General features: G+C 40.8%; 1 protein-coding gene across 1 annotated transcript; it reads right to left on the minus strand.

Moving 5' to 3' along the window:
• Positions 1–1,792: 1,792 nt before the first annotated feature.
• Positions 1,793–14,108, minus strand: kri1 (KRI1 homolog). The gene is made up of 18 exons (XM_079520683.1): positions 13,912–14,108; positions 13,663–13,739; positions 12,811–12,919; positions 12,485–12,581; positions 12,107–12,170; positions 11,964–12,013; positions 11,239–11,329; positions 10,734–10,811; positions 10,194–10,303; positions 9,679–9,904; positions 8,751–8,921; positions 7,811–7,883; positions 7,202–7,311; positions 6,936–7,098; positions 6,476–6,606; positions 5,424–5,488; positions 4,397–4,492; positions 1,793–4,303 (listed from the first exon to the last, which is right to left on the minus strand). The coding sequence occupies exons 1-18, from the start codon at positions 13,994–13,996 to the stop codon at positions 3,808–3,810; spliced, it is 2,292 nt and encodes a 763-aa protein (XP_079376809.1). The 5' UTR covers positions 13,997–14,108; the 3' UTR covers positions 1,793–3,807.
• Between the last annotated feature and the right edge of the window lie 508 nt (positions 14,109–14,616).

Below are 14,616 nucleotides of genomic sequence, written 5' to 3' on the forward strand. Positions count from 1 at the left end.
TGCCCTCCACAGGTCGGAAGTATAACTAATTTTATTTCCTCAATGCACTGCAAATTATTTAGAGTGCCCATCCAAATGTAGCCTGGCTAATATCACACTGTCAATTTTTTTTTTTGCCAACGGCTTTAGCCAGGCCAATTCAAATGATCCCCCTGGCCCCTGCTGACATTTCCCCCCCACCATGTTGCTGTGGTAACCGCAGCGCGACATTTGAAAAGTAACCTCACGCGCTGGTGTCTTCTGATTGGCCCAACACACAACGTCTCTTGTCCCGCGGATTGGCTTACGCGTCGTGTGACGTATGTGCCACCGTTCGAATAAAAAGCGCAACGGGCCGTCCAACCTTCACTCTGATATTCTTCACCGAGTAACAGAGTCGCTCCAACAGAGTTCTCCTGCCTGATATCACCTATCAACGATAATACAACTACGTTAACACAACCAACCTGTAGATCAACAATACAACAAACAACAGCCTTGTTTCTAAACCCAACCCAGAGAAGAGTACTAGTAGCAGCAGTCAGTTAGCAGTACTAGCAGCCAACCGCCACCATGGGTCACAGTTTTTTCGTCCATAGGACCGTAGGAGACTACAGTGACCTACGCAGGAGGGCGAGACCCCCACCTCGCAGAAGACGAGTGAGTCCAGCCGCCAACGTGGAAGCCCCACCGCTGCAACAACCCGTTGTTGTGGTTGATGTCCGTTTCAAGGAGGACACTCCTTGCCTGGATCCTCCAGGCATCGACGGAAACATCTCTCTGAGCAGGAGCAGTGGCTGGCTGGTCTACTTTTTACTTTTGTTTTTGGAGCTTTGCTACACATCGAACAAACACGATCGAACCGGCGGAAGGATGTCCTGATTGTAAGAGCCAAGAGGCCGCCACCAGGCCTCCCTGCTGGAACCTTTACTTTCAGAATTAACTGAACTGCTTGTAAATAGCTTTATATATAATATGTACTGTATATGTTACTATCATGTTTTAGGATGTATTGTTAACATATTTATCTGTCTAATGTGAGAGGACCTCAACGGACTTTTGTGTAATCTTCGAATTGCTATATTTTTTAAATCTGTTCCCAATCCATGTGGCAGCCAACGGCTACAAGGCAAGAAACCCACTAGCCCCATATGGGACCTCAGTCGGCGAAGGGACTGAGAGGTCCCATTTGGGCCTACCCACTGGGGAGGCACTCGGTAAGTGTCTGCCCTAAACTGTTAAATCATAAATGTAGGCTACTGCAAATTATTGTCCGAGATCATTGTTTTACTGTAAAACAATGACCCCTCAGACAATAATCTGTAGGATTGTAAATATTATTGTATGTTGTAACTTGTATATATTATATTTACTTATCTCTAATCGTTTTCATGAGTGTTTTGTAACTTCAATACAATATTTTTGTCAATATCAATAAATCAAAAGTTCTGAATTTAAAAACTACTCTTTGCAATGTTCTGTTTGACTGTTATTGTGGAATGGTATTTCATATTTTTCTATTTTATTTTTTAGAAAAAGGGATTAAATATTGTGAGCATTGAAGATGGAGTGTAATTGGGGTCAGAGATAAATGTTCTAAAATGGTTGCATCATACAGACACCGCCATACAGATCTGTATACATACCAAACATAACTGACATGAATGTCTAAACCCTCTAGGCCAAGGGTTCCCAGTTGATTAGCTTAATGTGCAAACATTTTTTTCATTCAACAGTAAACAAACTAACAGTATATATTACACTTGTAACTTATGTGAAGAGAACATGCCGTATATACGGCATGTTATCTTCACGTTAAAGTTGCACTTTTAATACCAAATTAAAACAATCCAGCCATTTCACAAAATCAAATTCTTTAATCTGAGAACTGATACAAGGAAAATAAAACAAAGTAAAATAAAATGGCATTTGGAGAAAAGGTTTAAGGTTTTTCTTTGTCCTAAAGGAAAATTAAATCAAATGCCAAGATGGATAAAAGCATAAGACCATTTCTTATTCACAGGAGGGTAGTGCAATAAACACATTGTTACAATACAAGTAGAGATTGATGATTAACGCACATCAGCAGGTTACAGTTCAGAGTAACACTTGTGGCTCTTAATTGACTACAAAAACTACTCTGCATATAATGGAAGATAATGGAGAAACATTATTTTCCAATTTTTTTGTACTTTACTCCACTTCATCTCAGAGGCAAATATTGTACTTTTACTCCACTACCTTTATTTGAAAACTTAGTTACTAGTTACTTAAAATGTATTTTTATTATTACAATTTACAATTTACAAAACACACATTAACCATTTCGGCAATTTGAAAATAGCCGATCTACAAGCTTGCGATGCAACGCATTGTGAGCTTGTAGATCTTCTATTTTCAAAAGATGTTATATACATTTGAAATCTTGAAATGAGACATTCTGCATAATGGGTACCCTATAAATCAAAATGAGTGTCCAATTATTCCACATTTCTCAGATTAGGAGTCCCTATGTGAAGACTCACTCACTATACCCACTTATGCCCTATTTTGTACAACAATGTCACACAAAAGCAGCAAAAATAGATGATCTATAAGCTTGTAGAAACACATTAATCTAAAAGGACATGCCCAAAGTGGTTAATGTTAGTCATGCATCTGTACCTGGTCCTGGTTCCTTGGTACTGATACAAAAAAGAAACCCCCAAAACAGATAGGCAGACAGTCTGCCACCCGCGATCAGCGCGATGGGATTCCAAAACTACAGAAGGATAAATTGTCAGTAGTCAATGAATGACGGTGCGAGGTTAAAGTCCAATACAAGTCTCAGTGACTCTGTCCATCCGTTCGTTCGTCCATCTGTCTCTCAAAGTGAACCGTTACTTGACAAAAACCAAACTAATGGACCATCTATATCAAGGCAGTAGGAGGAGCATGTGTTCTGACGGCATAGTGTCCGTTTTATTTTTCCAGAATAAAGTTGTTGGTGTCTGACAAAAAAAAAAAAGACGACGAGTGAGACCAGCCGCCAACGTGGGATCCCCACCGCTGCAACAACCTGTTGTTCAGGTTGATGTCCCTATCAAGGAGGACACCCCTTTGCATGTATCCTCCAGGCATCGGAAACATCCGTCCTCTGTGCAGGAGCAGTCGCTGGCTGTTTTTTTACTTTTGTGTGTTTTTGGAGGCTTTGCACGATAAAGTGAACCATTACTTTGCAAAAAACAAACTAATGGACCATCTGCCCACACTTTTTTGACTTGAGAGCGACTTTCAAAATGACCAGCTCAACAAGATCTACCCACCAGAAAAAATATGATCCCATTGCTGAAATGTGTTTAAAAATGTACCTGAGGGGGCTTTGGAATAGCGTCGCTGGCGTTACATACAGCAAGACATTAGCCAAAGACACTTGGAATGGGGAAATAGAGGGAAAATGGAATTGGTAGGGTGTTTTTTGTATATAATGTTGTAATGCTACTGACAACAAATACCAGATTCCAAAATGTTTTTTTTTATATTTAAATAAAATATATGTTTAGGACCATGAAATGCTGTGATCTACCTGCAAAGCCTTTGTGATCTACTGGTAGATCGCAATCTACCTTTTGGGCACACCTGATCTATATAATTTAACGTGAGAGACAAAGCATGAATTACTTTGTGAAAAGAAGCAGCTAGTGACTCCATGTGGTTGGTTGGCAGTGCCAGCGAAAGGGACAATACAAACTAGGGGTTAATTGGCATAATGATTAAATTGGGAGAAATGTAAAACTTTGGCAATTACAAAAAGCTGCCAACGCAGCTTTAAACTGCAATAAATAACTATCACACTTTGCTTTTCTTCTTCTCCATTTTCTCCTGGATCTTTCGTTTCTGCTTGAGAAGCTGTCTGAACAGCAGTCTCTTTGGGTTCAGTCCAAAGGCTTTGAGTCTTTGTCCACTGAACTCACGGCCGCCCATTTTCACTCGTATGGGTCTCGATATGAGGTGGCGACCCGGCTGCCTGTGTTTCTTGTTGGGTAGTTTTGACCCCCCAGTTCTGCTGTCATCCTCTGCTCGATCTGCCGATTTCTCATCGGTAGTGAGCGATTCAGAGTTCTCTTCAGACTTCATCTTCTTCTTGGGCATTAAGAAATCATCGTCGTCGTCTGCATCCAGAAGCTCACCGTCAGCTTTGCCCAAAGTTCCTTCTGCAGAGCTGCCACCAGAGATGGCCAGACTGGTCCCTGGTTCCTCATCCACCTCTGCTCCGCTGCCTTGCTTCTCAGCATTGTGCAGTCTGTTCCTGCCCACCTTGGACGTGCCCTCAGGCTCCTCCTCCCTACAAAAAAAACAGCCAGAGACGTTTTTGGTCAAATTAATTTCCATAGTGTATGGCTGCATACAATAAAGGCAATGTCATATCAGTACTCACTCAGTATAGAGGGAAGTCAGAATTTGCCTCTTTTTCTTTTCGTTCTTTCCCCTCATTTCATAGTTCTTCAGCTCACCCAATTCTTCTCTCTCAGACCTAGGACAATATACGGGTGAAATGATTAATCAAATAAACGTTCAGCAATCCATTGGGTTAGTAATGCATCAGGGAAACATTCCTAATATTTCTTCCCATTTACAATTTCACAGAAATGAGATGCCCGTCTTTGTTTTATTATATTATAAAATGTTATGAATGAACATATACAATTGGGGTTACTGGGATGGTTGAATTATGTCTCCCTGCACTTCTATTGAGACATTTAGATCGTGTCAAAGGTCATGTCTCACCTAAACACAGGATCTGACACAAATTTTGACCTGATGGTCAAGTTTAAAATGCATCCCCTGAGCAAGCAGGCAGGCTCTATTCAATTGTAAAAATGTCAACACATGCGCAGGAAACCGGCTTCAAATTCGGGGAAGAAGAGGATAAATACTTAAATAGTGCAGCTTTTAGCAAGTTCAAGATGTCTGTTTGGGTTCAAATATAACAGCATTATTTTATGGTCTAAGTTAATTGCACATATTAATCTAACAATCTGAAAAATAATCTAAATTAATTAGCCCTAGTTGAGAGTAAAGACATTCACTGAGGGCAGCAGAACAGCTGGACGATTTCTAAATATACCAAAAGAGTTAAGACATGCTCTACATTGATATTGATAAAGAGTTAAGACATGCTCTACATTGATATTGATAAAGAGTTAAGACATGCTCTACATTGATATTGAGTGTCAAAGGGTGCATTGCAGTCTTTTTTTCCCTCTCTGCAGTCAGATAAAAATACCAAAAGACTTGACTATAGTCTTGATTTCTTATCTCTGAACATGTTGGACCATCAGTAGTAGTTTACATATTGCTACAGGGTCACAAGCTAAAATATAACAAGATTGTAATCAAGTGAGTGGCTTGTCATTATCAATCTACCAGTTTTCATGTGAAGGGTAGCATCAGTAATTCTGTACCTGTACATGCACGTCTTCTTCAGAGAACACCAACGGTTCAGCTCCTTCTCATCAGCTTTCATGACCTTTGGAGGGAAACCGAGTCTTCCATTAATCTACTGAGTTACATCTAACCAACAGCAACATTAAATATTGAATAGATCATGGTTCTCAAAACATTTTAATGTCTGAACACCCAAACTGACTTAGTGCATTTGGCCGCGGACCACCATTTTAAAAGTTGTTGTGGCAGGGACCTCCATAAGAGAAGATTTGTCAAAAATAGCAGATCTACATGCTCATAAGCACTGCATCACAACACATTGTGAGCTATAGATCAGCTATTTTTGAAAGGCCAAAACAGGGCTTAACCCATTTAGGCCTGAGGCCGATTCTAAAAACACCTCTAAATCCTGACCTTCATTTTTGAATACTGTACATACTGTACAGAACCCAAAAAGGGGTTCCCGCCCAGAATGGGTTAAGTGCTGTTCCTCATTTTGCTGAGGCCCTCAAGGACCCCTGGCAGTCCAGGACCCCACTCACATGGGAAGAATCTTAAAAGACCTTCATAAATGTGTCTGGCATTCGTTTATTCATTCCATGCATCAGACAAATTCATAAAGTGTGCCTTGTTTTTTTTCAGTTTAGTTATTATATAACCTACACTTTGTTTGGATTTGATTCAATGCATCTTCACAATGCTGTCCAATTAACACATCAATGTTTTTTGGCACACGCCAGCACCACAAAAAGTATCATCACCCCTTTGATTTCACAATTGCCGTTTGTCCTTGTCTGCTCAGAGAGAAGATTAAAGTGAGATCATGCCCTGGTCAGAGCTTTCCCCGTAGGGCAGCAATACCAGATCACACATGTAAACTCATCAGTGCAGGACTAGGGAACCACAACATTGGTAAATTAAATTAATACATCTACACTCCCATCAAATGTCAAAGAGTTCTTCTAAAATGGCCCATTTATCTAAAGCCAAAATATATTCTTTATTTGAGTATAAACCTGATAACTCAGATTTTATGACAAGGTGACATGAGTAACTATTAATTTCATACCTCGTCTGTGGTCAGGCCAAAGTCGTTTGCCAAAACCTGCCTGTAGCGGAAACGGCAGGGGATGTCATCAATGATGTCTTCATAGTCCAGCTTGTAATACTCGTCCAGGTACTGCTCAAAACTCTTCTCCTCTGAAAGGAATGCATAATATGAATCTAACATTTACAACCAAGCGCATCTCGGGTAAAAATATATATTATATATATAATATTATATAAAATTATACTTTATGGAATCTGTCTAAACCGCTTTTTCTCCTCAGTGGGTTGAATCAACATGCACACGGGCATTGACCATTGGCATATGAGTGGGTGAAAATGGTGGGTATAGGCTAGCGGTTCGATAACTTTGTTTCCATTTTCCATTAAAATAAATGAAATCTAAAATTCAAATTATAGCGAAATACAAATAACACATACAATTAGGGACATGAATGTGACAGGGACTCATTGACACTTACGAGGATCAAATACAGGCTTTTCTTTAGTGATGACCTCAGCAAAGTGAGACTTCTTTCTCTTCTTTCCCATCTGCGGGGCATCCTCTTTCTTCTTCATCTGCCTCTCCTTCTTTTTCTGCTTCTTGGAGGCAGTGTGCTGACTGGGGTCATAGTCTGCATCCATCTGTTTTCAACAGATTCAGATTATGAGCATCTCACACACAACCAGCACCAGCAAAAAAGGCTGTTCTGGGCAAACATGAGAACCTCGAACCAAGGTGACTCACAATGAAATCTGCGTCCTCACAGTTTGGATCTTGAGCTTCATATTCTTCTCCCTCCCCACCACAGTCTTCCTCTTTTCCCTCGCCCGTCCACGTGTCCCAGTTCCAGTGTTCTGTAACACACACACACAGAAACAATGTTTACATCTTGATAGAATGCTTGTCCAGAGAGACCAATACAAGTAGTGTCAGGCACAAGTCTCACCCTGCTTTAACCACTTAAGCTCTATTTTACACTTTTTTTAATAGTGAATAGCAAGCTCACCGGTCTGATTATCTTGTAGAAACATGATTTTGTCCCTTTTCATGACCTGTGATCAAATTGCCATGGAAATTGGCCAAATTAGCCTTGTGCCACCAGGCTTTCCCCAGTAACTGTGGAAAACCTGGTTTCTATTACACATTAGCCATGCTGATCCGGGCTAGAGCGCGCCTACTGTATCTGGTCATTTGCACGCACATATTGCACCGCAAATCGAATTTATTCCAGACTAGACCCAATTGCTCCCAAAACATCAGGTAACCTAGTGGTCTAAAATTCAAGTTTCATGTCATTCAGTGCAACCATTTCCCTATACTGTATTAGAGTAACCATCCAACAGACCAACACACCTTCAATTTCGTCGTCATCAAACTGGGGCTTTTCTCCTTCTTCATCACCATAATATTCATCGCCAAACATTTTCTGTAGAAAGATAAAAGGAACAAAAATACTCAACTAACAATGATTGTAATACAGACTAATTTGTCATATGACTTCTGTGCATGGCTGTATAGACGAATCCGCGGATCCGTGCCATGTGGGCCAGCTGTATGCAATCAATGATGCAGTGTCAAGCTGCGCTTAATGTGGGGCGCCCACTGGACAAGTGGTCCAGGCGCATGCCACATATAGGCTCTGGCCTGACAGCGCGTCATGTGTTCGAGTCCCGGTTGTCGAGTCATGACAACCTTTGCTGCATGTCTCTCCCTCCCACTTTCCTGTCTGTCTTCACTAATAACTATCCATAAAGGCAAAAAGCCAAAAAACTAATCTTTAAAAAAAAGCTGCGCATAAAGGGGAGGCGTCCAAAGGCGTCCTGTGGCACTGAGTGAGTTAATGTGACACCGCAGCTATGATTGCACCCAGGGCCGCCTGTGCGGATTTGTCTATATGCACTGTTAGTGGAGGGAAGGTGGTCAACACATTTCCAGGGATGGATTCTTGGAAGGAATACTGTACACATCAGTGTGGAGAATTGAACTGTGTACGTGATCCAAGACTAACACTCATTACATTTTATCTTTCAACCTATGCAATTCATTTACGAACTTGAAAAATAAGTTAATAAAGTACAAACAACGGAAAATGCTCATCTCAATTTATATGAACTCAGACAGACATCAGGAAATTGCTTGTTATGTTTTAACTGCTGAGTAAACATATTTTCATTTTACAATAATATTATCCAGATTATGGAACAAAGACAGTTCACGTTAATTTTGGTGACGTAGTACATATTAGAAACGTTTGCAAGACGTCAAACATATTTTTTTTCAGCAGTGTTTTCACCTGCATGAGCTGGTCGTGATGCTGGGGGTCAAAGTCTCCCTCCAGGTCTTCCTGATTGAAGGCCAGCTGTTCATTCCCCGACAGCTCCTTCAGCCTCTGCAGCTTCTCCATGATCTCACTGCGCTTCAGGTTCTTCAGCTGTTTCAGCTGTTCCTGCTTCAGCTCTTTCTCCTGAAAATGAGGAAATGCAGCAGCAGTTCAAGGAGTAGTTCAGCCAAAACAATGACTTTATTTTCTATCAATTACAGACACCACGAAGCCTTGAATTCATGGAGATTGTTTCGTTTTTGTCGCATTCCAAATCCTAAGCCAATAATTTGATGACAGAGTGAGTCTCAGAGTGAGTCTCCGGTAGAGACTTAAAGAGTCTCAAAGAGTCAGTAGGAGACTCAAAGAGCCTCCTACTGACCCGGTCATCAAATTATTGGCTTAGAAATGCGACAAAGACTAAAACATCTCCATCAATTCAAGGCTTCACGGTGTGTAGACAAGTATTTTTTCAGGTGAACTAGTCCTTTAAAAGCAGTTTATAATTATTATTTTCAGTCTTGCGTGTCTTCATTTGCAGGATCAAAAAGAATGAACAATACAAAAGTTATTTCTATCCAGTGTTGCATTATAAATCATACCAATAAAAATCCGAAAACCTCAAATGAATTGAATGAAAACTGCATTATATATGACATCCCAACGCTACATCTGCTAAATCAGGGGGGAAAAGCAATTATTAGAGATGCAGAAAACCACTGGCCGATACCACAGATCACAGTTGACCATTATCACAATGCAACAATGAAAACATAGTTTTTTGTGTGTCGGCCCAATGATCGGAGCAATGGTGAATGGTCCAATATGGACGGAGACAGATACGGAGACAGATACGGAGACAGATACGGAGACAGATACGGAGACAGATACTCAGACCCACCTTTATCTTCCTCTCATTCACTTCCTCCCGTTTCTTTTTCCTCCTGTCGTCTTTGGAGCGGACGGAGGTGGCAATGTTGCGCGGATAGGTTTTGATCTGGAGGGCGTCTGGCTCCTCAAAACGGAAGTTGTAGCTTCTCTCAAAGTCGTCCTGCCGCCGAAGGAATGACTCCCCTTCCTCCTCAGAGTCGTCCACATCATCCACCACTTCATCATAGGTAGGGATCCTTCAAACGCAACCAGGAATAGTTACAGTACAGTCAAAAGGGAAGAATGGAAAAATGTGACAGCAAAATTCAAAACTAATTAGAACAAAGCTAAAGTTGGCTAAATCAAACAGATTACTTTACTGTAGTATTGTTTTACTCATTGCTCACTTGATCATAATATGCCATTTTGGAAATGGTGACAGGTCTGTATTGTGTATAACATAAGTGGCAATTAACAGAAAGAAGGAATCAAAACACTCCCCTCTGGTGGTGTAAAAGACAACATGTAGATGGGCTGTCAACTGACCTGTCATCATTATCTTCATCGTCCAGGTAGGTTTTGTTGAGGACGAAGTCTCTGAGGAAGCGCTCCTTCGAGTCCAACTCTGGGTCATTCCAGTAGTCCCTCAGGTACTTCTGTATCAATGCACACACATCCCTGATCAGTTTGCCATCACCAAATTCAATACTGTTCAGTCATTTACTATTTAAATCAATCTTACAATGTGATGAAATGTGAAGCTTTGTTGCGCATGCTTGAATCCAACTGAATATTAAAAGGGTGACTTTGTCGATATTTAACTTGAATCATGTTGTGAGGAGGATGTGCATGCGTAAACCTGACATTACACTTGTTGCCAATGCTTAAGCTGACAAGAGAGCTTTCAAGATGCAGATGTCCTCCATACAAAAGGACCTTCAAAATACCGCGGGGCATGGGGAGGCGGGCACATAGGTTGGTAAATCAATAGGAAGTCGGCATCGGTTTCCAGCGCTAGTTTGAGTTTGATCTATGCGCAGAAAAGCACAGGGCTCTTTCAGGCTACATTCAGTGATGCACACTCACCATGTCCTGCACCTCTTCTGGTCCATCCAACTCCTTCTCGCCTTTCAGCCACTCCACATAATCATCCTCTTCTTTATCCTAGACACAGAAGGATGTCACACCCACACCCATGCCAACAGTGAATCAGCTGCTGACCTGTTACGCCTACGTTACTAAATGTCGCTGTCGAGCGGAACCCTTTGTCCAAAAGCTTCTTTTTTCAGGATATGGAAAAAAGAACCTTTGTTCCAATGGATCCAATGTAGCTCTTGTTAATACTTAATTTATACAACCCACAGACTTAACACTATCAAACTGGCGCCCCTGTTTTGGTTATGTCAAAAGGTAAAAATTAAAGGTTAAAGGTCAAAATGAGCTTGTAGATTGGTTATTTTAGCTACTATTGCAAAAATGTAGTGACGTACAAAATAAGGCATTCATTTATGAAAAAACATTAATAGATGGATACATGGTTTCTGCCCGACATAAGCCATGTGGACACATTCCCGCCCCTCCACTGACTGACCTTCTCGTCCTGGGATTTAATTCTCCTGGTTAGAAGCTGGGATTCTCCCTCATTGTCCTCTTCGTCGCTCTCCTGGACAAACTTACGGAGGCTGGAGAAGTGAAGGGCACGTTTATTAAGCCAACTACATTTCAACAGGTCAAGAGTTTGTCCATTGCATGTGATCCACTAACTAGTAACTACTAAGAGCACTAGGCAGCCACTGAGCAGCACCTGGGGACCAGATTTAGCTCTAAGTCCTTGCTAAAATGACAGGAGTCTTGTCTCTAAAGAATAAAGGAGTACAGCCACACACTCGTAGCTGCCGATGCCAATAGTTTATAGTGGTCATAGAGACTGGAAAGTGGAAACACACCCGTTTCAGACAGACTAGGCTTCCTTCTTCAGGGGGAGTCCGTCTGTCCCTAATGTCTGTTGGGTCGCAGAAAACGCACATGAATGTGGGGAAAATATGTCCTCCACACAGAAAGGCACCATCAGGTTTGAACCAGCGCATACCTTCTGTAGGCAACAGTGCTAAGTTCTGCTAACCAATGAACAACCCTACAGTATGAGGACACTGGACAGGGCTGAAAACACTGCTCTATGGTTGAACCTTATACCTCCCAACATGTGGCTTTCAGTTTACACAACACACTCAACAGACAAACCTTCAAGCTTCTTTGTGTTTTTTTGTACAAATGTACTAATATGTGTTCATGTATAGGCAGTTTTATCAATCAGACCTCTCTTTCAGCTCCTTCTGCTCCTGCATGTAACTGGGAGAGGCAGCTCGCTTTAAAAAGAAGAAAAGAACATACAATGAAATCGCTGCCACCATATACATAAATCAACATTTCTGAATGAATATAATAACAATGCATCCTACCTCTCTTCTTTTGGCAGCCTCTTCATCATCATAGTCTTCTTCATCGTCATCATCTTCATATTTACTGTGAATAAAATATTAATCAGCTGGTTGTTTGTCAGTCATATATCTTTTAAAGGCAGTGCACATTCAACCTATTTTATACTTCCGACTATTCAAAAATCTATACGCTTCAACCTAACATCATTGGCACTCTGAACTGAACCACTGACATTACACCACCTGACCCCCATCCCTGGTCTGTTTAACTATTTATAGAGCCTGATGAAGCCTCTTGCAGTGTCCCGGCACCTGAATGACATTTCCTTTACAGATGCTGTCAAATGGCTGGATATACATGCCATATTGTAAAACCTTGTACAAGAGTAGATCACTTACCCTCCCTTCTCTAAGATGACTTTACGTTCATAGTCCTTCAGATACATTGGCTTAATAGCTTTTGAGGTCGAAGGTTGGCTTTTGCTTGTGGATGCATCTGTTGGTCAAAGATTGATATGTGATTTACTGACAAAAAGAAACAGCCAGGCTTTGTACAGGTTTCAAAAAGTAAAATTACATAAACATAGGGAAATGCAGGTGCATAATGCATCCCACATTTTCCAAAATAAAACTTTAATTTAATGGACTGGAAATAAAAACGTCTGGGTTTCCGAGGCTACCACCCCCCAAACAAACAAACAAAAAATAGTTGTGCATGACATTACCTTCTTCTTCAGTGTAGAATATGGCATCTTCCTGATATATCTTAGGATCTTTCTTTTTTAACAGTGACAATGTTCTGTAGAAGTCCCTTTCAACTTTAGGGTCAAGTTCCTGAAGGCAAATAAAGTCATAAGAATAATGCATCGCTGAACAGTTCTCTGCAATGGGCTAGTGTTGGATTCTGATACAGTTAACCACTTAATCCCAGTATTCTGGAGAAAGCCTTCACTGAATATAGCAGATCTAATTCAGCTATTTTCAGTGGATATTGAATTAAACAAAAAAAATCACTAGTACAGAGCATAGCATAGGGTTTAAGTGGTTAATGCATTCAGCTGATATTCCACACCAGTCCTTGAATGTGAGTGAATGGTATTGTATAATGTTGATGATCACTGTTGCACAGACTGATAATGGCACTGCATAGGTTGTAAACGTAGAAGAAAAAAAGCCCTTATGCACACTTATGGAGAATCAACTGCATTGAAATAATGACAACCTGCTTCATTTAAGCAGCAGCTGCATTTGAGATAATAACATAGTCAAAATATCAACCAGTACAACTAGTTATTGAAAGTTGTTTCACGAAATATACCCCTTATTTAGCCCCTTTCGGGACTGTTGTTTATCTTTTCTGTATTTGGGGAGACGGAAATACAAATACAGAAACCCAGAGACGCAAATACAGAAAAGGTAAACAAGAGTCCCGAAAGGGGTTATCACCTTATTGAGCATTGAGATAAATCTGTAAATATCAGTAATTATGACCTTTTAGACCATATGCAGTGCACCATGCTGTCACCCCAGTAAGTGAGTGAGTTGAGTGAGTGAGTATGTATTATTATAATACTTACCACCTCACTGTCATCAGAACTAGAGTCTGATGAGCCTGAATCACTTCGATCAGCTTCATCTCCATACCGGTCCTTCACTACAGCAACACAACACAACACATTACGCAAGGCTGTATATTCACTGTCGTTCGTGCAATGAATATACCTTTTCAAACATTTACACCTTATTAACGTTACACGACAAGAGAGGAGCCATAGAGGAGCCCATGCTGTGGATGCTAGCATGCTAGCTTACAATAACACACTTACGCCTTTGTAACTCTTCTTTTTGTCGGTATTTTTCATATTTCTCCGCGAACTTGGAATTGATCTTCAATTCCGATGGACCCGGCATGGTTTGATGTAAACGTTTACTCTTATTTCAATAAAGTAGTGTACTTAAGCAGGAAAAGTAGTTATTGTTGCTAAGCATGTGTGTAAAGAGCTACAACCACCAAACACGTGGTTTCCGGTGGAAAGCCTGGTGACGCGAAGTTAGTTTCAGTACAGAGTTACAGTACACACATATGTCCACACGGGGGCGCACTAACACATGTGTAGGCTATTGTTTTTATTTTGTTGTACTTGACCTGCTTGACCTTTAATTATTAGGCTACGAGTCTACGACGTGGCCTATTTCAAACATTAGGATTCTTCTTATATTTGTTTCACTAGATGCGTGTCACTGAGTAGGCCCAAGGCCTACGTATCACCATGACGATGCCAGGGTTCATGTGTGTATATCCATATAGGGCCAGGCTATGATGTCAGTGCTGGATATTGCTGTTAACTTGTCTCCATACTGTGGAGATATAGGTTGTCTCCATATATGGAGCTCTAGGTGAAATGAAAGCCTTCATAACAATGGATATAATTATTATGAACTGAATATCTTTTTTGTTCTTCTGAGAAATGTTGAACGTTACTGCAGTGCAACAGTGTCCTCTTCAACAGTTAAAGCCATCATGTTGCTAT

This window comes from Electrona antarctica (genome assembly GCF_951216825.1).
Source record: "Electrona antarctica genome assembly, chromosome: 14".
NCBI lineage: Eukaryota > Metazoa > Chordata > Actinopteri > Myctophiformes > Myctophidae > Electrona > Electrona antarctica.